This window comes from Monodelphis domestica, chromosome 3, assembly GCF_027887165.1.
Source record: "Monodelphis domestica isolate mMonDom1 chromosome 3, mMonDom1.pri, whole genome shotgun sequence".
In the NCBI taxonomy this organism is placed as follows: Eukaryota; Metazoa; Chordata; class Mammalia; order Didelphimorphia; family Didelphidae; genus Monodelphis; species Monodelphis domestica.
The window spans coordinates 443559787-443581928 of NC_077229.1; the positions used below are offsets into that span (position 1 = coordinate 443559787).

General features: G+C 33.2%; 1 protein-coding gene across 6 annotated transcripts in view; it reads left to right on the forward strand.

Moving 5' to 3' along the window:
* NIPBL (NIPBL cohesin loading factor) overlaps nt 1-22142 on the forward strand; it is a 268483-nt gene that overhangs the window by 217881 nt on the left and 28460 nt on the right. For all 6 annotated transcript variants that reach the window (XM_056824556.1, XM_007487443.3, XM_007487441.2 and 3 more), the window contains 10 exons: nt 3047-3185; nt 4273-4355; nt 4843-4975; nt 7464-7607; nt 9292-9381; nt 10862-11076; nt 11434-11536; nt 12213-12311; nt 12406-12552; nt 20280-20414. In XM_056824556.1, the coding sequence (XP_056680534.1) occupies nt 3047-3185; nt 4273-4355; nt 4843-4975; nt 7464-7607; nt 9292-9381; nt 10862-11076; nt 11434-11536; nt 12213-12311; nt 12406-12552; nt 20280-20414 (1288 nt within the window). The remainder of the gene's footprint in view (nt 1-3046; nt 3186-4272; nt 4356-4842; nt 4976-7463; nt 7608-9291; nt 9382-10861; nt 11077-11433; nt 11537-12212; nt 12312-12405; nt 12553-20279; nt 20415-22142) is intronic.

Genomic DNA, 22142 nt, shown 5'->3' on the forward strand with positions numbered 1-22142 from the left:
GTTTATATCCAGAGGTTCATTGAACTGGATTATGTCTCTTCTTTCTCTCTTTCCCTCAAAGAATAAATGTATTGATGGAGGTGATACAAAGTGTTAGAAAAAGAGAATTTAAAGTTGTTTCATTTGCCAAATCAAAATTTTTTTCCATTAGCAAATACGATGGAATATTGAATTTTCTATATCTTCAAGTTAGCCTTGAAATTTTACATATGTATATGTGTATATATACATGCACATTTGCAAAAGCTTATTTATTCCTTACAGTACTCTCACTGAGTATGCCCTCTATTCATCAGTATAGAATTAATAGTTATTGAAGTTTTTCTTCATCATTTTCTTTGCATTAAATAAATTAAAATATTTTTCCACAATTCTAATATCTTCCCCCTCTTTATGAGTACTTACATATTGATCACTTTGTGTTCTTATACTGGTATATCCCCCAGTAGAGTTCTCTATATAAGTTGATCCAATCTTGGTTTTCCCCCATCTTTGTGATCTTAATACATTTGTCTTTGCAATGAGAATATCTGAGACTGAAATTAGAGTCCAGATGTGGTGATTGCACCATCTTTGGATGAGGAAAGCAGTTTGTTAGAATAGTCTTTACAGATAATTTACGTTTTCTTCCAGTTATTGTACTACATGCATTTCATCCATAATGCCCTTCAGATTTACTTAATTTGTATTTGTTGCCAGTCTTACTTTAATCAGATTTTCCTCTTGACTAATATTTCTCTGGCTTTATAAAATATACTGCTCATAATTATTATCCTTTTTCAAAAGATTTCACAAAGAAGTTTATAATATAAACTCTTGTGGTCTTTATACACCCTTGGTCATGTATAGCCTTCATCTGTTTCTGTAATAACTGGCAGAGTGGAAGGCAAAGGAGACAGAGATTCTGAAAATCACAGTTTTTTACTATCTCTGAATTTCATTTGACTGTTGATATTTTAAATATGTAATCTCCAGTTATATAAGCTGAATCATTTGTTTTTAATATTTTTACTATATAAAATGTCAGAAGAAAGGAGGACATTATTGTATCACAGTGTATCATTGAAAAGACAAATGTTGGCAGGATAGTTTTATTATATTTACAAATTCAATTAGAAATATAGTATACCTCGTTATCTCATTATAGTATTATTAATAAATATTTACAAAATGATAACCATTAAGAAATTATAGCTTATGAACTAACATTGGTTACTGAGGGTAAAAAGGTTGACTGGTTCTATAGAAACTCTTTAATATCTTTGAAATTAAATAAATATATAGTCACATTCAGTGGCTAACACAAAGGTGTGAAAAAGTGGATGGAGAGCGATAAATATATAGAAAAGTCTAATTTAGGAGACAGGAATGAATGAGATCAAAGATTTACAGACTCCATAGAAACTTTATACTTTATCAAATCGTGGTTATTTTATTGTGGAAAAGATATGGTAGGAGTTGCCCATAGCCAGGACCAAGTAGCAATGCAGAAATATATATAGAGAGATATTTTTATAGACAGGAAAACCATATTTTGGAGAGTTACCCTTTAATCATCTCTCTGTATAGTCAGACCACTGACTTGTCAGTACAAAGATCAGAATAAAGTAAAAGGAAAGACTAAATTGTCCTGTGAAAAACTGAAGCAGTTGTGCAATTGAAGTAATTCAGTTTTGAACTCTATAAATAAGTAATCCATAATGAGAAGTGAAAAATGGACATCAGAGATGACACTGACAACAAAAATAATTTTTTATGGAAGTTTAACTGCTGTAAATCTATTGTCACAAAGAAACAGGAGCCCAGAAAGTCCTTTATTCAACAGAGAATTGGCATCGTGTCACTCTAAGCCAGATGACTACACTACCAGACAGTAAATAGATGAAAAATTGAAAGTTTTACCCTTATACCATTTATAATTTCCACTTCTTCGAAGCTTAGGCCACTGACTTCTGAGTTTGGACATAATCAAAATTGTAAGAAAACTTTTGCACAATAATAGAAAACTTATAATGTCTACAATTCTAGAGTAGGTTTTGATCTCTTTCCCCTTTTCTTCCCCTCACCCCCAGGGGGCATCTCTTATTCTGTATGAACCATATGCCTTGAAGTATCTCATAGTTCACAGATCTTCACAATCCGCTACAGTTTTCAAACTTTTAGGATATTATATAGATAATAACTTGTGATACTTTAAGCAGATGGAATAGACTTCACTACTTTATTAGGATTAGGAAATAAGTTGCCATTAAAATAGATATACTTTAATTCCCTGAAGGCAATAATATAAGGAAGTAGCTTAAAGATTTTCAGAGTTCTACAATGTAATGGGTTCTTCATTCTTCTTACCCAAACTGTCTTCCTTTGCATTTAAAACTGTGAATGCTTTATGACTTTCTGTATTATTTCCCTTATTCCTTCTAAGTACTTAACTTATATTTGAATATAAGTTCATATATAAATATGAATAATAAATAAATAAATAAATATATCAATATAAATTTTATCATTTGTCATTTCTGTCATTATTGTCCAAAATATTGCTTTGTTTTTCAATTTTTATTTGATTTTAAACAAGAACTACATCTTTTATTTTCTGTTGTAATTATCTTCTGCCCCTACTAAAGCAGAGCCTCTACACGGTGGGTATTTAGTGGATAAAGAGGCAGTGAGTCATAATGGAAAAAAGGGTATTAGATTTTGAGGAATGGAATTAGGTTTATGATTCACAAATCTTCCACATGCTTTGGGCAAGTCATTTCACTTTTCTGTGCCTCTAATTCCTTACCTGTAAATTGAAAATATTTAATTAGTTGGCCTCCATGGTCCCCTTCCATTCTAATCTGGTGACTATGGATTTTGTTGATAAAGAATTTTGGGATTTTTCTTAGTAATTTTGTGAGCCCATCATTCATCATTCCTCTGGAAAACTAGATTAATAATGTTATCACCAAATATTCATAATGCACTCAAATACTTTATGATATTATATGTTCAAATGATCTAGGATGTTCTGAATTATAACATTTTTCTTTCCTGTTCTTAGGTTGAATAGTAGTGATATGGATGGGGAGCCTATGTATATTCAGATGGTGACTGCACTAGTTTTGCAACTTATTCAATGTGTAGTACATCTACCATCAGCAGAGAAAGATTCTAATTCAGAAGAGGAATCAAACAAAAAAGTAAGGAATACTTTTAAGTATTTTGAGTTTTTAAGTATGTTTTTATGCATATATCATCTAAATTAAATTCTCATTTCACAATGTAGTCACTTTTGTAAAATAATTTTTTACCTTTGTGCTCCTTAACACAAATGTTTACATTAAAAGGGAGTTTTCTAGGGATTTAAAGCAAAAAAATTTTCCCCGTAAGAAGGCATCTCTAAAGTTAAAATGGAAATTGGTAGGAACCATTTTAGCCATATCATTTATAGTTTATGTACAATTTACAAGAAGATGATTAGGTGTGTCATAAAGCAATCATTTGACTTAAGAGTTGAACAGAAGACAACAATCACAGTTCAAATTGCAGCATTTACTTTGTAACATTAAAAAAGTAATTTGGCCTCTGAGTCTGTATGTGTCCACCCACATTGCTTTTCTTATTGTAAGGACCTAATGAAATAATAATATATCAAAACATTGAAAAAATGTTATATAAATACAGAACATCATTCAAGTACTATGAATGCGTGAAATCAGATGACCTCTTACTGTCCAAGCAATATTCAATGTGTAATCTCCGTTTGGTTTTTGTAATTGTTTTTATTTTGTTTTTAATAATTCTTTTCCCATTTAACTTTGAGCAAATCATCCATGGTCATCTGCTGTAGTCTTTTTTTTTTAACAATGTAGACCTTGAGTGAATTCTCTTAATGTCTTTTTTAGTTTCTTTTTGTAATATTGGCAACAATTCTCTTTTAACCTGACCTTGAAAAGCAGACTATTGGTTATATGCACATGCATTCATATTGAATTCACTTGATGTTACTACTTAACCATTTTTTTAAAATTTAGGTGTATTAATAGCTTCCATTGACATATATGCAAAAAAATTAAATTAAATTTATTGTACCAAAATTAATTAATTAAGAAACGAGAACTTAAACTGATGGTTGCCTAAATTATTAGAACAAAAGTTGATATTTTTTAACACTTCAACTAATGTTCTAATGACTTTAAAAACACATAATAAAAGCACAGTCCAATGTTACTGCAACCCCAGTAGGTTATTTTTTCCTATTATCTAAATTAATTTTTCTTATTGTAGGTGGATCAGGATGTCGTCATTACTAATTCTTATGAGACAGCTATGAGAACTGCTCAGAATTTCCTCTCTATTTTCCTAAAAAAGTGAGTGTAAATAATATCCAATAATATGTTTGTTGATATTTTCAGTATATTGAGTTGTGAAAAGTTACAAAACTAGGTTGTTTATCTTGTTTTCCTTTCGAAAAAAAATTTGTTTTTTCCCTTGAGCTTGAAAGTCTGGAGAAAGGATGGGAGGAATAAATGAAAATGGAACCTAGGTTTAAAAAAACAGTGTTTAGAACAGTTTTCATTTCAACTCATTGAATGTAGTACTTCACAAAGCGTCATTTATGCATTATTTATCACTATAAGTACAACAAAAATAAAATAGAACATAATGAATGAAAGCATTTAGAAGAAAGGGACACCCTTGAAGATTAAAATATTGTAGTTAAAGTCCTGTTTCATTAACTGGGGATTTATATATTAGCCTTTTTCTTGAACCAAGCTATCTAAGAAACGTGTCAGCTCTTTTTATGTTAAACTAATGTCTTATTCATATCCTTCTTTATCATTTGTCTTTTAACAGATGTGGGAGTAAGCAAGGAGAAGAAGATTACAGACCACTCTTTGAAAATTTTGTTCAAGATCTACTTTCCACAGTCAATAAGCCAGAATGGCCAGCTGCTGAATTATTACTTAGCTTGTTAGGGAGACTCTTGGTAAGAATTTAGCATTTAAAGAATATTAGAATACTTTTCAGCATCATAATCTTAGATGTGTTATATATCTCATTGTAAATGTAAGAAGATAAATATTTTTCTTTTAGTGTGAATAATAACATCCAAATTATACCAAGTAATTTTTCATAAATTTGTTCGGGGTTTGAGAAAAATGGATAGGGGCATCATTTGAACTTAATTTACCCTTACTTGAGCTTTTAAAATTTAGAACATAGTAACAGCAAAAAGAAATATTTCATTTTGAAATTTCATTCTGAAATATTTCAAAAGAATGAATGAAAGAGCATTTATTAAGCAGTGTGTGCAGAATACTATATTAAGCACAAAGGACACAAATAGAAACGGCAAAACAGTCATTCTCAAAGAGATAACCTTCTAAGGTGAGGAGGCAAACATATATGGAGGTTTCAGCTATAAGTCATATTCAAGGGGCCTGTAGTCCTTAGGTAGCAGCACCTAATAATAAAGCATAATATCATTTCCATTAATTAAATTCTATCAGTTTATACTGTTGAACCATTTGATGATGCCAAGGACTTTGGTGAAGAGAATTTTCTTTGCCTAGTCTTTAGTAGCTTTGGCTATTGAGACTGTAAGGATTACCATATAAGTTGGTAGGTGGCATATATACAGATATTGCTTCCCTCAGCTATGCTTTGAAAGGGAGTTCATGTTGGAAGTAGTGCCAGAATGGATCATGCTTCTGTTCTTAGGACTCTTGGGCTTACCTTCCAGTTGTTGATAGTCACCAAATGGTGTTAATCATAAAGACAATTGGCCCCATCTCTACTTAACTTAGCCTTCTTGATGATAGCCTATGGCTTATTGGGGCTTTTGGCCTTTGGTTTTGACCTTTAGCCTATGCTATTTCCAAGCAGAGATGGTAGAAATTGAAAAACGTTTATGGAAAAAAATAGTACCTAAGAAAGTTCTGTACTATTAATTACAGTGTAAAATTTTCAAGTTTGATATATCGCATGTTGACAACATTGAGACAGTAGTTGATGTGATAGCTAATGATGGATGTCTTTCATGAGCATAGTCCTCATGTCCTTCCTGTTTTGTAATCTCTTCACTTTCCTTTCTTTTTTCTTTTTTCTCTTTTCTTTTTCCTTTTCTGATATTTTCAGTTATCTATCAAGTTAAAAAGTTAGTCCAGGTAAATTTCTGATATTTTTTGAAATGTTGGTCCTGTTGATAGAGCAATGCGAATATACCCCATCAATTTAGAGTAGGGAGTGTTGTATGAAGTAGTTTCTCATCTCCAAACTGGCATTGTGTAAGAAGGCCAACTCAAGTCTAGCCTGAAGGAGCTAGGCAAAATTTGTTTAGTGATTTAATGATGCTTATCAAAAAGATTATGTTAGCAATCATTTTTTTAAACCTTTGAGTTTTTGAAATATGAAACATTAAAAGATTTAGATTCTGAGGTGTTAATTTATTTGCTATAGAGGCAACATAGAGTGATAGAACATATGTAGCACCTAGAGGTAGCTGAAACCAGGGTTTGAATCCCACTTCCATCACCCACTAGCCTTGTGACTATAGACATGGCATTTGATGTCTATTTGTGCTGATTTCCCACTGTAAAATAAGGCTAATAATACCTGCAGTGCCTAAGTAGACTGGTGGGTGAGGATAGAATTAAGCAATTAATATAAGGTGTTTTGCCAACCTTAGTGCATTGTAAATTTCACCTATGAATTGAAAACCTATGAATTTTCTATTCTTATGTTTTTTTGATAATTAGAACTCACATAGGCTGCAAAGCCTAATAGAGCATGGTTAACTCCAGAGCTAGTGTCTTCCTGCTTCTTCCACTAATTATGTAACTTGTGAGCAAATTACTTAATCTTTCCTTTGTATCAACTTCTATACCCATAAGGTCCTTTTTATTCCTAACATTCTAACAACTTTTTAGAAATATATTAGTAATGCTTTGTTTTTAGGAAGATGTCTATGAAAAGAAAAACAAATACTTATCCTACAATTTCTTGCACACACATGAAAGCATACCCTCTTAGCTACATTTTTTTTGCAACATCCTCCTGCTTGACCTTTTTTGCTTCAAGTCTCTCCTGTCTGTAGGCCATCCTACACATGAGAGCCAAAATGATTTTCCTTAAGTTTATTGCCATGGTATCCTTTACCCATTCAACTCCTACTTCAGTCTGTTGCCTTTAGGATAAAATAATTACTCCTCTGTTCAGTTCTTATAGAACCTGGCTCCTGCCTATTTTTTTTCATCCTTATTAACATCATTCCCCTTCCCTGCAATTTGAGATTCAACAGAAAGGACAATCTCCTATCCAAAGTTTTTAGATTCTACTAGTTGAACATTTGTGTCTGCAGCATGAATGTTATCACAGAAAGATTATGAAATTTGTAAAATGAGTTGATTTAATGCTGTTTGGGCCAAAATGTTTTCTATAAATAAAATGAAATCCTACTTAATTTTGGTGTTTAGGTTCATCAGTTCAGCAATAAGTCAACAGAGATGGCTTTAAGAGTGGCATCTCTTGATTATCTTGGAACAGTAGCTGCACGATTGAGGAAAGATGCTGTTACAAGCAAAATGGATCAAGGATCTATCGCCCGAATTTTAAAACAGGTATCACACTATATAAATAAAATTGTAGAAAAGAAAGGAAGCTTTCTTTAGTGTATAATATAGTTTAATGTAACATTTTCACAAATGCCTTTTAGATAACAATTTGATTTTCTTATAAAAGACTTTTTCTTATAAAGGGCTAGTTTTTAGCAGTAACTTGAATACCTAATGGTTTTTCAAGGTTACAAACAAAATTTCAACCTGTTAATGATTTGAGTCTAAAATGGAAGTTCAGTATTGATAACTCCACTTTTTTCTAATACTCTGTACTGTTTGACCCTGTTTTTCTTCATGAGAACATTTTATTGAAATGTTTTCTTCTAAATTACTGAAATTATATGTACAAAAAAATTTCTTCGGGTTTAGTTTTGTCTTTTTTATTCAAAATTCTCCTCCCTTATCTTCTGAGAGACAGTGTCATAATGGGTATAATGCTGGACTTGAAGTCAAGAAGACTCAAGTTCAAATTCTGCTCCCAACACTTAAATTAAGTATGTCACCCCAAGCAAATCATTTAGGCTTCTTCAGTCTTAGTTACCTCTTCTGTAAAAAAGAGATGCTACTAAAATTTACTTGTTGAGGTGGTTGTAAAGATCAATTGAGAATGTATAAAACACTTGCAAACTTTAAAAGCATTCTACAGATGTTACTGCCGTAATTATTATTATCATTATACCTTAGAATAGATTTAGGATTTCTGTTATTATATTTCAAGATCCATCCCTGTCCCAAAGTACTTTAAGTGTCCTATGTTTATTTCATTTTTAGGGGCCATACTGGCAACTGAATATGATTATTGTAGCTTTATATTCTATTTAACATATCTAATTTGCTGAGATGGAAATATTCTATTATATATTAAAATGAGGGACTAGAATTGATTTAGTTTCATTATTATTATGAAGTTTGTCCATTTTCTAATTCTGTATTTCTTGTGTTATTTCTGACGCTATGTTTTTTATTTTAAATGATATACAGTAATTTGGCACTATGCTAGACAAAAGTAAAACTGTGCAGATACTTACCAAACTAAGGGACCACCCAAACAGTAATGCCAATTACACTTAAGTCCAAGAACAGGATTCTGGAATATCCCTCATGATAAAAGGAACCTCTTGCTCTCTAGATCAGATTAACTGCTTGCCTATAATAATAATTGTCCCACTGTGGAATAAAGTACCTATAATATAAATCAAACTATATAATTTTTATCCTTCATTGTTTTGCATTTTATGTAGTTCAAAGACAGGCAGCACAGAAAACACAATACATGTATCTATATTGTGATATTTGGAGCCTCATTCTCTTAGTCTGGCATATCAGATCAGAAAGAAGCAATCAAGAGGAAGGATTTACTTCCATTTTGCTCTGAATTTGATTGAAAATTAATGTGAGAAATTATTTCTCCTTTCAAGAGATGTATTTCAGAAGTTTTCATACTAACTCTCTCTCTAAAATATAAATTTGTTGGAAGAAAAGCACTCCAACTAAAGAATAAAGCCTTAAATTAAGATCATTTTAAGTGTTTTTTCACGTTTCAAATTCCTATCTTATTTTTGTTTTTATTATTTCTTTATTTAAATATTGTCTCATCCTCATGATCTATCAACTTAATTCTTTATTTAAATAGAAATTTTCTTATCATGGATTAAAATCTTATACGTATTTATTCACTATATTACAGGTTACAGGAGGGGAAGATGAAATTCAACAGTTGCAAAAGGCATTGCTAGATTACCTGGATGAAAACACTGAAACTGATCCTTCATTGGTGGTAAAGTTCCATTTTCTTTTTGGCTGTGTTGGGAATATTTATTTCTAGAGAGAATAAAGGATTGACTTTATCTTTTAATACAATTAAAATTATTATTAGGAAGATGGCAACTAATTATTCTGCAGTTCTAGTAATTGAGACAGAAGGGGGAAAATCAATTACAACAATTCAAATTGCATTTAAAATACAATTTTCTAAATAGTAATAATAAAGGACTCTGAAGTGTAAAACTCTTACACTGTAAACCTTTATACATGTGGTCCCTAATTTGAGAATTCCTTATAGTTTGAACTTTCTGAATTCAGATGGCCCTGTCTTAATAAAGTTTTGTGATCAACCCCAATCACCAAAAAAAGATTTGTGATTAATTTGCAAGTGGCTAGACAATTATTTAGTACAGTGAGTTGGTGAATTTTAGAAGATCCATCTGCTACCATATAGTTGTTTTTTTTTAAAAACATTTGGAAAGCAAATACTTAAATTGCCTTTTTCTTAGTTTCTTTACAAATAAATTTTATTATAATCTTGTAGTATCCGAGAAATAAAATCTGATTTTTTTATGAGCATCAGTATTTTGTTTTACAACTTATATCTAGATTTTGTTGTATAGTCATCATAATAACTAGGTACAATTTTAGATAATATATCAATTATGAAAATAGACGGTTCTTTAAGAAAAAAGCTATCAAGTATTTTCCTTTCAAATATAGACTAGCCTCTTAATAATATTCAAGATTGTGCTAATTGCTGCTGATTGATGTTATGCATTAATGTCAGAGGTGGCAGATAGTATAAATACTTAAAAATTATTTTAGTGATTAGGGCTTTATATTAATTTGGTTCTTAATGAAGGAAAAGAACTCAAAATATCAAAGAGTTTTTTAAAACTTTCAGTTATAATTCCAAATGCTTTAGGTTACCTCTTAGTTAATTATCACATGTAATAATTTTGACTGTGTATATCATTTTCTTCTTTGAAAATTCAGTTATTGTGTCATATATTTTATATGAAATGCCATATAAGACACATGGTGGTATAACGGAAAGAATCCTGAACTTGAAATTTTGGGTTTTCTGTCCTAGAATCTTTGCTCTGCTACTTTATAGCTATGTGAACTAAGAAACTTATTCAACATTTCTGGACCTGGGTTTCCTCTTCTGTAAAATAAAAAAAGTTGAAATAAATTATTTTTAATGTTTCTTTTTCCTCCACATTACTTTGAATCTATTTCATGAAGATATTCATCAAAAAAGCTCCCTTTTTTCTCAACATTCATAAAATTGCGCTCATTTTTAAGCTATTGTATTTTTCTCCAAATTTTCATATTCCCACAAACATTGAATTTTACATAAATTTTGATGGAGTTAGATTTGACATTTTTTAAAGTTATCAATAACAGAATATGTAGTAAATCAATATTCCAAAAATTATGACATTAATAGCTCTTCTTGGTCTGAAATCCACATATTTTCTCTCTAGTTTTCTCGTAAGTTCTATATAGCTCAGTGGTTTCGAGACACAACTTTGGAAACAGAAAAAGCTATGAAATCACAGAAAGATGAGGATTCATCAGAAGGGACACACCATGCAAAGGAGGTTGAAACAACTGGTCAAATCATGCATCGAGCAGAAAGTCGGAAAAAATTTCTTCGAAGCATTATTAAAACTACACCTTCACAGTTCAGTACATTAAAGTAAGTTCTATAGAAAAAATATGTATGATATATACACATATACGTGCATAGTTATATTTATATTTTCTTATATAATACATTTAAATTTTAGTTTCCTTTTTTTCCCTTTTAAACATTATTTTATTTGGTCATTTTCAAACATTATTCATTAGAAACAAAGATCATTTACTTCCCCCACCCCCACCCCCATCCCTCCCAATGGTGATGCGTGATTCCTCTGGGTATCACATGTGTCCTCGGTCCAAACTCTTTTCCATGTTGTTGGTATTTTCATTAAGGTATGTCTTTCCTCAATCATATTTTCCTTTTTAAAAACATTTTTTGGGGAAAAAAAATTTTTTTAATTACTTCTTACAGGATGAATTCTGATACTGTGGACTATGAAGATGCTTGCTTGATTGTAAGATACTTGGCCTCTATGAGGCCGTTTGCCCAGAGCTTCGATATTTATTTGACACAGGTAATTGCAAAAAGTTTTCGTGTCATGAAATAGAGTTGGTTTACTGGTTCTAAACCTGGAATTGTGGGTATAGCATATACATTCGTGAATAAGCCATTCTAAATCCCACAAGGTTTGATTTGGGTTTTATTTTATTTTTGCCATGCCTGGCTTCTTCTGAATATAAGTTTCACCAATGCATAATGAGGCATTCCCAGGTAGATTGTGGCATTTAGAAAGTTATAATATATGTAAAATATATGTAAAACCTTTACTTTTAAGCAGAAATTTTATTTGGGAAAATCATTTAATACTTGTTCTGTACTTAAAAGAAACAAGAGAAATACCACATCTAAAATGTATGATCTTATCATTCTTGGAGAACAGTTTAGAAATATATAACAGGTTTCCGTAGAGTTGTAAATTCTTCTTGCAATTGAAGCACACAGAAATAGGAACTCCCAAATTTTAGGATTTAGTTTTATGCATGAATTACATTATACCTAATTTGAATTAGGTTCTATGGGTTATACTATCCTATTTTACCACCTTTATAAAAATGAAAGATTAGGTTTTGGTTAAAAGTGTTTTTTTCTTATTTAAATTTTTATTATGTATTCTTTCATTATATTATCTTATATTCTATATATCATTCTACTTCCTAGAAGTCATTAAAATTTCTACTTTTTCTTACCAGATTCTGCGAGTACTTGGTGAAAATGCAATAGCTGTTCGAACAAAAGCCATGAAGTGTTTATCAGAGGTTGTTGCTGTAGATCCCAGCATTTTAGCAAGGGTAAAACAAAAAAAGAAAATTGTTTGCATTTTCCTCTTCATACATACATATTAATTCCACCTATAAACAACATATGATTTGTATTTTTCTTTAGTTGGATATGCAACGAGGTGTCCATGGAAGGTTAATGGATAATTCCACTAGTGTCCGTGAGGCAGCAGTTGAATTGTTAGGTCGATTTGTCCTCTGTCGACCTCAGCTTGCTGAACAGTATTACGACATGCTGATTGAACGAATATTGGTATGTTTTTGTTTTGTGGTTTAGTTAATTTTCATTATATTGTCTTGTCTCTTAAAATAAAACTTATTTCTTCGGGCCTCCCTAATTCATGTAGTTGAGAAGATAAGAGTTTACCTATATATCTAAAATAAGTTTCTAATAAAAATTCAAGAATTTGTTTCAATGTACAAATAACATTGTGACAAAAATTAATAATGAAGTGAACACATTCATTGTTACCATTTTGGAAAAACTTTGACTCTAGGACTGTTGACAGAATATTCCAGGTGTTCCACAAGTCAATGTAGTTTCAGCAATAAAGTTGTATGGGTCAGTCTGCTTATATTCAAAGAGGCTCATTGCCATCTTGGCCTTAGGTTGAGGAATACTTTGCACCCCCCTCCCAAAAAATAGGTTGTAAAAAGGATAAAATCTGCATAGGTAGAAGGAATACCCGAAATAAGATTATTATATACATTATACTGTATGTTTTGCTAATTTCTCTATAGTTACCTTTGGTCTTAAGCAACTGACTGAGGAAGGATGGATAAATTGATTTTTTTTTTTTATTATTTGAAAATTTTTATTTAATTAATTTAGAATATTTTTGATGGTTACATGACTCGTTCTTTCCCTCTCCCCTCCCATAGCCAACAAGAAATTCCACTGGGTTTTACATTTGTCATTGATCAAGACTTATTTCCATATTATTGATATTTGCACTAGGGTAATCATTTAGAGTCTACATTCCAATAGTATCCCCATTGACCCATGTGATTTTTCTTCTGTGTTTCTACTCCCACGGTTCTTCCTCAAAATGTGAAGAGTATTCTTTCTCATAAATTCTTCAGAACTGTCCTGCATTATTTTTTTTTTAAATATATTTTATTTGATCATTTCCAAGCATTATTCGTTAAAGACATAGATCATTTTCTTTTCCTCCCCCCCCCCCCCCCCATAGCCGACACGTAAGTCCACTGGGCATTAGATGTTTTCTTGATTTGAACCCATTGCTTTGTTGATAGTATTTGCATTAGAGTGTTCATTTAGAGTCTATCCTCTGTCATGTCCCCTCAACCTCTGTATTCAGGCAGTTGCTTTTCCTCGGTGTTTCCACTCCCATAGTTTATCCTTTGCTTATGAATGGTGTTTTTTTCTCCTGGATCCCTGTAAGTTGTTCAGGGACATTACACCGCCACTAATGGAGAAGTCCATTACGTTCGATTATACCACAGTGTATTAGTCTCTGTGTACAATGTTCTCCTGGTTCTGCTCCTCTCGCTCTGCATCACTTCCTGGAGGTTGTTCCAGTCTCCATGGAACTTCTCCACTTTATTATTCCTTTTAGCACAATAGTACTCCATCACCAACATATACCACAGTTTGTTCAGCCATTCCCCAATTGATGGGCATCCCCTCATTTTCCAGTTTTGGGCCACCACAAAGAGCGCAGCTATGAATATTTTTGTACAAGTCTTTGTGTCCATTATCTCTTTGGGGTACAGACCCAGCAGTGCTATGGCTGGGTCAAAGGGTAGATATTCTTTTAGCACCCTTTGGGCATAGTTCCAAATTGCCCTCCAGAATGGTTGGATCAGTTCACAGCTCCACCAGCAATGAATTAATGTCCCTATTTTGCCACACCCCCTCCAGCATTCATTACTTTCCTTTGCTGTTATGTTAGCCAATCTGCTAGGTGTGAGGTGATACCTCAGAGTTGTTTTGATTTGCATCTCTCTGATTATAAGAGATGTAGAACACTTCTTCATGTGCTTGTTAATAGTTTTGATTTCTTTATCTGAGAACTGCCTATCCATTTCCCTTGCCCATTTATCAATTGGAAAATGGCTTGATTTTTTGTACAATTGATTTAGCTCATTATAAATATGAGTAATTAAACCTTTGTCAGAGGTTTCTATGAAGATTTTTTCCCAATTTGTTGTTTCCCTTCTGATTTTAGTTATATTGGTTTTGTTTGTACAAAAGCTTTTTAGTTTGATGTAGTCAAAATTATTTATTTTACATTTTGTGATTCTTTCTATATCTTGCTTGGTTTTAAAGCCTTTCCCCTCCCAAAGGTCTGACATGTATACTATTCTGTGTTTACCCAATTTACTTATGGTTTCCTTCTTTATGTTTAAGTCACTCACCCATTTTGAATTTATCTTGGTGTAGGGTGTGAGGTGTTGATCTATTCCTAGTCTCTCCCACACTGTCTTCCAATTTTCCCAGCAGTTTTTATCGAATAGTGGGTTTTTGTCCCAAAAGCTGGGATCTTTGGGTTTATCGTATACTGTCTTGCTGAGGTCGCTTTCCCCCAGTCTATTCCACTGATCTTCCTTTCTGTTTCTTAGCCAGTACCAAATTGTTTTGATGACTGCTGCTTTGTAATATAGTTTTAGGTCAGGGACTGCAAGGCCCCCATCATATGTGTTTTTTTTCATTATTTCCCTGGATATCCTTGATCTTTTGTTCTTCCAAATGAACTTTGTTATGGTTTTTTCTAAATCAGTGAAGAAGTATTTTGGTAGTTCAATGGGTATGGCACTAAATAGATAAATAAGTTTGGGTAGGATGGTCATTTTTATTATATTGGCTCGTCCTATCCATGAGCAGTTAATGTTTTTCCATTTGTTCAAGTCTAGTTTTAGTTGTGTGGCGAGTGTTTTGTAGTTGTGTTCATATAGTTCCTGTGTTTGTCTTGGGAGGTAGATTCCTAGGTGTTTTATTTTGTCTAAGGTGATTTTGAATGGGATTTCTCTTTCTAGTTCTTGCTGCTGAGCTGTGTTGGAGATATATAGAAAAGCTGATGATTTATGTGGGTTTATTTTGTATCCTGCAACTTTGCTAAAGTTGTTGATTATTTCAATTAGCTTTTTGGTTGAATCTCTAGGATTCTTTAAGTAGATAATCATGTCATCCGCAAAGAGTGACAGCTTGGTGTCCTCATTGCCTATTTTGATGCCTTCAATTCCTTTATCTTCTCTAATTGCTACTGCTAGTGTTTCTAGTACAATGTCAAATAGAAGAGGTGATAATGGGCATCCTTGTTTCACTCCTGATCTTATTGGGAATGCATCTAGTTTATCCCCATTGCAGATGATATTAGCTGTTGGTTTTAGATATATACTGTTTATCATTTTTAGGAATGACCCTTCTATTCCTATGCTTTCTAGTGTTTTTAATAGGAATGGGTGTTGTATTTTATCAAAGGCTTTTTCTGCATCTATTGAAATAATCATGTGATTCTTGCTAGTTTGCTTGTTGATGTGGTCAATTATGTGGATGGTTTTCCTAATGTTGAACCAGCCCTGCATCCCTGGTATGAATCCTACTTGATCATGGTGAATGATCCTTCTGATCACTTGCTGGAGTCTTTTTGCTAGTATCCTATTTAAGATTTTTGCATCTATATTCATTAGGGAGATTGGCCTATAGTTTTCTTTCTCTGTTTTTGACCTGCCTGGTTTTGGAATCAGTACCATGTTTGTGTCGTAAAAGGAGTTTGGTAGAACTCCCTCTTTGCTTATTATGTCAAATAGTTTGTATAGTATTGGGATTAACTGTTCTCTGAATGTTTGATAGAATTCACAGGTGAATCCATCAGGCCCTGGGGACTTTTTCTTAGGAAGTTCTTTGATGGCTTGTTGGATTTCAATTTCTGATATGGGATTATTTAGGAATTCTATTTCTTCTTCTGTTAGTCTAGGCAGTTTGTATTTTTGTATATATTCATCCATTTCTCCTAAATTGGTGTATTTATTGCCATATAATTGGGCAAAGTAATTTCTAATGATTGCCTTAATTTCCTCCTCATTGGAGGTGCTGTCCCCCTTTTCATCTTTAATGCTGTGAATTTGCTTTTCTTCCTTCCTTTTTTTAACTAGATTGACCAGTACCTTGTCTATTTTGTTTGTTTTTTCAAAGTACCAGCTTCTTGTCTCATTTATTAAATCAATAGTTCTATCACTTTCGATTTTATTAATTTCTCCCTTAATTTTTAGGATTTCTAATTTGGTTTTCTGCTGGGGGTTTTTAATTTGATCGCTTTCCAGTTTTTTCATTTGCATTTCCAATTGATTGATCTCTGCTCTCCCTTGTTTGTTAATATAAGCATTCAGGGATATGAATTTACCTCTGATTACCGCTTTGGCTGCATCCCAAAAGTTTGAAAGGATGTTTCGCCATTGTCATTTTCCTCGATGAAATTATTAATTGTTTCTATGATTTCTTCTTTAACTAAACGGTTTTGGAGTATCATATTGTTTAATTTCCAATTGGTTTTAGATTTGGTTTTCCATGTACCATTACTAATCATTATTTTTATTGCCTTGTGATCTGAGAAGGCTGCATTCATTATTTCTGCTTTTCTGCATTTGTGTGCTATGTTTCTGTGACCTAATGTATGGTCAATTTTTGTGAATGTGCCATGTGGTGCTGAGAAGAAGGTGTATTCCTTTTTATCCCTATTTATTTTTCTCCATATGTCTATTAATTCTAATTTTTCTAAGATTTCATTCACTTCTTTTACCTCTTTCTTATTTATTTTTTGATTTGATTTATCTAAATTTGATAATGGTTGGTTTAAGTCTCCCACTAGTATGGTTTTATTGTCTATTTCTTCCTTCAATTCTCCTAGTTTCTCCATTAGAAATTTGGGTGCTATATTATTTGGTGCATACATATTGATTAATGATATTTCCTCATTGTCTATAGTCCCTTTTAACAAAATATAATTACCTTCCCTATCCCTTTTGATCAGGTCTATTTTTGCATTGGCTTTATCAGATATCATGATTACCACTCCTGCCTTCTTTCTATCAGTTGAAGCCCAGAAGGTCTTACTCCATCCTTTAATTCTGACCTTGTGGGTGTCAACCCGCCTCATGTGTGTTTCTTGAAGACAACATATGGTAGGGTTTTGGATTCTAATCCATTCTGCTATTCGTCTACGTTTTATGGGTGAGTTCATCCCATTCACGTTCAAAGTTATGACTGTCACTTGTGGACTCCCTGGCATTTTGATTGCCTTCCCTAATTCTAACCTTTTCTTCTTCGGCTCTACCTTTTAGTCCAGTGATTTACTTTGAAACAGTCCCCCTTGTCCCCTCCCTTGATGTTTCCCTTTTTAGTCCCTCCCTTTTTGTTCCCTCCCCCTCCCCCCTCTCTTTCCCTCCCTTTTTGTTCTCCCTCTCCCCCTCCCCCCCTTGGTTTTCCCTTCTCCTTACCCTTGTTGGGTAAGATAGAATTCAAGATCCCAATGGATCTGGATGTTTTTCCCTCTCAGAGCTGATTTCCCTGAGATTGAGGTTTAAGTAACCCCCCCCCCCCCTCTTCCTCTCCTTCTTATAGGAGTTATCTTCCCCTCCCCTTCCCATGTGAATCTTTGTGTGAGAATGATTATTCTATTTGGTCTTTCTTTACCCCCTATTTATACATTACATTTTCCCCACATGTTAGTATACATAGGTTGATATAAATGTAGTCCTTATAGAAGAGAGTTTGAGTAAAAGAAGAAGATAACATTTTCCCCTTTCCTTAATATTTACCTTTTCAGGTATTCCTTGCTCTTTGATTTTCGGTATCAAACTTTCCACAGAGCTCTGGTCTTTTCTTTGCAAAAAGTTGGAAGTCTTCTATTTTGTTGAATGCCCATACTTTCCCTTGGAAGTATATAGTCAGTTTTGCTGGGTAGCTGATTCTTGGTTGGAGACCCAGCTCTCTTGCCTTTCTGAAGATCATGTTCCATGCCTTACGATCATTCAGAGTAGAACTTGCAAGGTCTTGGGTGACCCTGATTGGCATTCCTTTATATCTAAATTGTCTTTTTCTGGCTTCCTGTAGGATTTTTTCTTTTGTTTGATAGCTTTGGAATTTGGCAATTACATTCCTGGGAGTTGTCTTTTGGGGGTTTAGTGTAGAAGGTGTTCTGTGAGCTCTGTCAGTGGCTGTATTGCCCCCTTGTTCTAGAATCTCTGGGCAATTTTCTTTGATTATATCTTGTATCACCATGTCCAGTTTGGTGTTTATTTCTGGCTTTTCTGGGAGTCCAATTATTCTTAAATTATCCCTTCTCCCCCTATTTTCCAGATCTATCACCTTGTCGGTGAGATATTTTATGTTCTCTTCTAATTTCTTGGTATTTTGGCTTTGCTTTATTGATTCTTGCTCTTTTACACGATCGTTGTCTTCCAGCTGCCTGATTCTGGCCTTTAAAGCCTGGTTTTCTTTTACAGTTTGGTCAAACTGGTTTTGTAGATGCGTGAATTTCTTTTGCATTATTTCCAACTTTTCCTCCCAGAAGGCTTCCATCTTTTTGGTCATTTCTGATTCAAATTCTTCATAGGTTTGTGGAGAGTTTCCATTTCCTTTGGAAGGTTTTGGAGCATTTTCTTTTATATTATCTTCTGTCTGCTCTGTATTTTGTATTTTGGCTCCATAGAATGTGTCCAAAGTCGCCCCTTTCTTCTTATTTTTCTTGGTATTTTGGGGCTTCTGTGGTTCTGTGGAGTTTGCCATTTCTGAATGTGGAGGATTAGTTTTTCTTGTCTCTGTCTGGTGTTCAGAGGCTTTAGTCCTGGGCAGATGGTTCTATGAGCTTTCCCTGGTTAAACTGAATATGCCTCACTGGAACTGGAATGGAAGGGTCGGACCACGAGGCCACACTCTCCCCCGGGCTCCCTTTCCGGAAGTTGCCTTCAGAATCGCTGGCCGTGAGGCTGTTTCGTTGGCCTGCGGGGGGATGGGCTGCAGCTAGCCCAAGCTCCGAGGGCGAGGACTTTCACTGAGACTTGGATAGCAGGATCCAGCCCGTGAGGCTGTCTTGCCCGCCCTGAGGGTTGCTGTTGTTTCGACCAGCTCTCTGCAGCGGAGGCCCCAGGCAGTAACTTTAACCGGGACTGTAGAAGGCCCTGAGGGTTCTGCTCTCTGAGCCCGGCCGGGCTGCGGCTTCCGGGAGCCTTGGACTCTGCGCTCCTACCCCTGAGGTCCGAGGGATCTCGGGTTCTGGCTTTTAAGGGGAGCCGTACCTTTTGATCCGGGTCCAGGTCCAGGAGGAGGGTTCCCAGGGTCTGTGCTGTTGATCGTTTTGAATTTCGGCGCCTTAGGAGCTTTGAGATCGGTCGGGAAGAGTTTTCAGGAGATCTGAGCTTTAGCTTTCTCTAAGCCGCCATCTTAACCGGAAGTTGGATAAATTGATTTTAAAGTGATTTGTCTTACTCAAAATCAAATGGCAATTTGGAGACAAAATTTAGGATTTCTACTCATAAAAAATTGCTTCTTGATCCTGGTGCCTTATGAGTTGCTGCCTTTTTTCAGAATTTTATTTATAATTAATAAAAACAATGTTATGAGACATAAGTTTGTACCAAAAAAGCTAGAATTGGAAATTGACTATGAAACTGAATAGTAAATTCAGCATAGTTGTACCATCATTGCCCTGCTTGCCTATATAACATTAATGAGTTTGTTTGGTATCTGACATTTTGTGATAGTTGATACATAGATAATAGAGCTATATCTTTATATATATAAACTAAATTCTCCCTATTAGGCATATGCCTAATCCTGTTATAAGGACATTTTGAAGAAAACATGTAGTAGACAAATATCAAACCATTCTAAATATTGTATGACCTGAAATGAAGAAAACTTTTTTCCTCTGATATCTTTTATATAATAATTTTGTTATGTGTGGGTACTTATAATTTCATTGTTATATTACATTGTGCCATAATTTTCTGTTCCAGGATACTGGTATCAGTGTCAGGAAAAGGGTAATAAAGATTCTGAGAGATATATGTATTGAACAACCTACATTTCCCAAAATCACAGAGATGTGCGTGAAAATGATCCGCAGAGTAAATGATGAAGAGGGCATTAAGGTAGGATGAAAAGTCAAAAACTATTTTGTCTATAAATTTAAATAGTTATACCTTAATATACATAATTTATATAAAATATTAAAGAGTAAAACATCACACTGAAATTTATATTTACTGTTGTCATTATTATTATAACCAGCATTTACATAGTGCTTAATATGTGCAAACACTGAGCTAATAAGCATTTTACAAATATTAATCTCATTTGATCTTCATAAGATCAAAGAATCCTGGGAAATGGGTGCTATCATTTTCCTCATCTTAGATATGAGGAAATGTCAATGGCTATATTGGAACTCAGGTCATCATCAATGTAGGCACAATTCTCTCTCCTCTGCTCTACCTAGTTGCCCCTGATAATAGTTGATTCTAGTATTTATAATAACAGTTTAAAGTTTTCAGAGTACTTAATGTCTTTTTCCTACATTTTACCTAATTTTTATTTTCAGTTTTTGATCACTAACGAACTGCTGATGTGTTCAGAAACAAATACAACTATACTGTTCAGATAAGATTATTATTATTTGCTTTCACTCACTTGGAGAACTCACATTATTGAAGTTATTCTCAAATTTCAATTATGATATATGTAGTAGTAATATTTTGACTTAAACTCAATATTATTTGCCTTTTAGTTTTGTTCTTTGTTGTTTTTTTTAAACCCTTGCCTTCCATCTTGGAATCAATACTGGGTATTGGTTCCAAGGCTGAAGAGTGGTAAGGGCTAGTGACTTGCCCAGGGTCACATATCTGGGAAGTGTCTGAGGCCAGATTTGAACCTAGGACCTCCCATCTCTGGGCCTGGCTCTGAGCTAACCAGCTGCCCCTGGCTTTTAGTTTTGTTCATCTTTTTTACTTCTAAAAAAGTTAAGTATGAAAATTAGTAAAAACCTGGAAATGAACATTTTTCACATTTGTTAAGCCTCCATAAAAGATGATATATGTGTTCATTTAATTTTTTTTCAATGAACATAAATTACAATATTTTCCAAAGGACATAGGTCAAAATGTTAATATGTTAACATTTTATAATATGTAACTTTGTTCTGTAAAACATTTTAAATGAATTACATTTCTCCATAATGCATGAAACTTTTGAGTTTTAAGAATACTAAAGAAATTAATTAGAATTATAAGCCTAATTTATAGTATAAGTCTAGTTAATTAATATATCTGACATTCAGGTTATTAGATAATATATAATTATTTAGAATTACAAAACTCTCCTTAAAAATGAAAGAGGCCTTTTTATACCTCTTTAGAAAGTTATTGAAAATAGCAATAGCTGGGAGTACTTAATCTGTAACCAGCTTGCTGGTTGACCTTGGACAAGTCCTTTTGTTCTTTTCTTATTAGTGAAATTTAGATCATTTATGAATAAGAGATTAAATCACTTAAAGAAAGATATTTAATTTATTCTTAGAGACTTTTAAAGGGACTATCTGCTTATGTGTTTCTTTGTTTTGTGTTTTTTTTTTACACACCTGAAAAGTTTGTGAGTGGGGGGAGGATTTATTAACATCTTGAGATTAATACTATAACTCTAGCAGATACATTTTTCCTAACAGGTATGACTATATAAATTAACAATAGTAAAACATTTTAGGCACAATTACGCGACTTAATACTTGTAATTAACCAAACAGAAAATTTTCTTTTCAGTAATCTTAGAAATACTTTTTTCCTTTTGAAAATCTGTAATGTTAGTAATATATGACAATTTTTCAT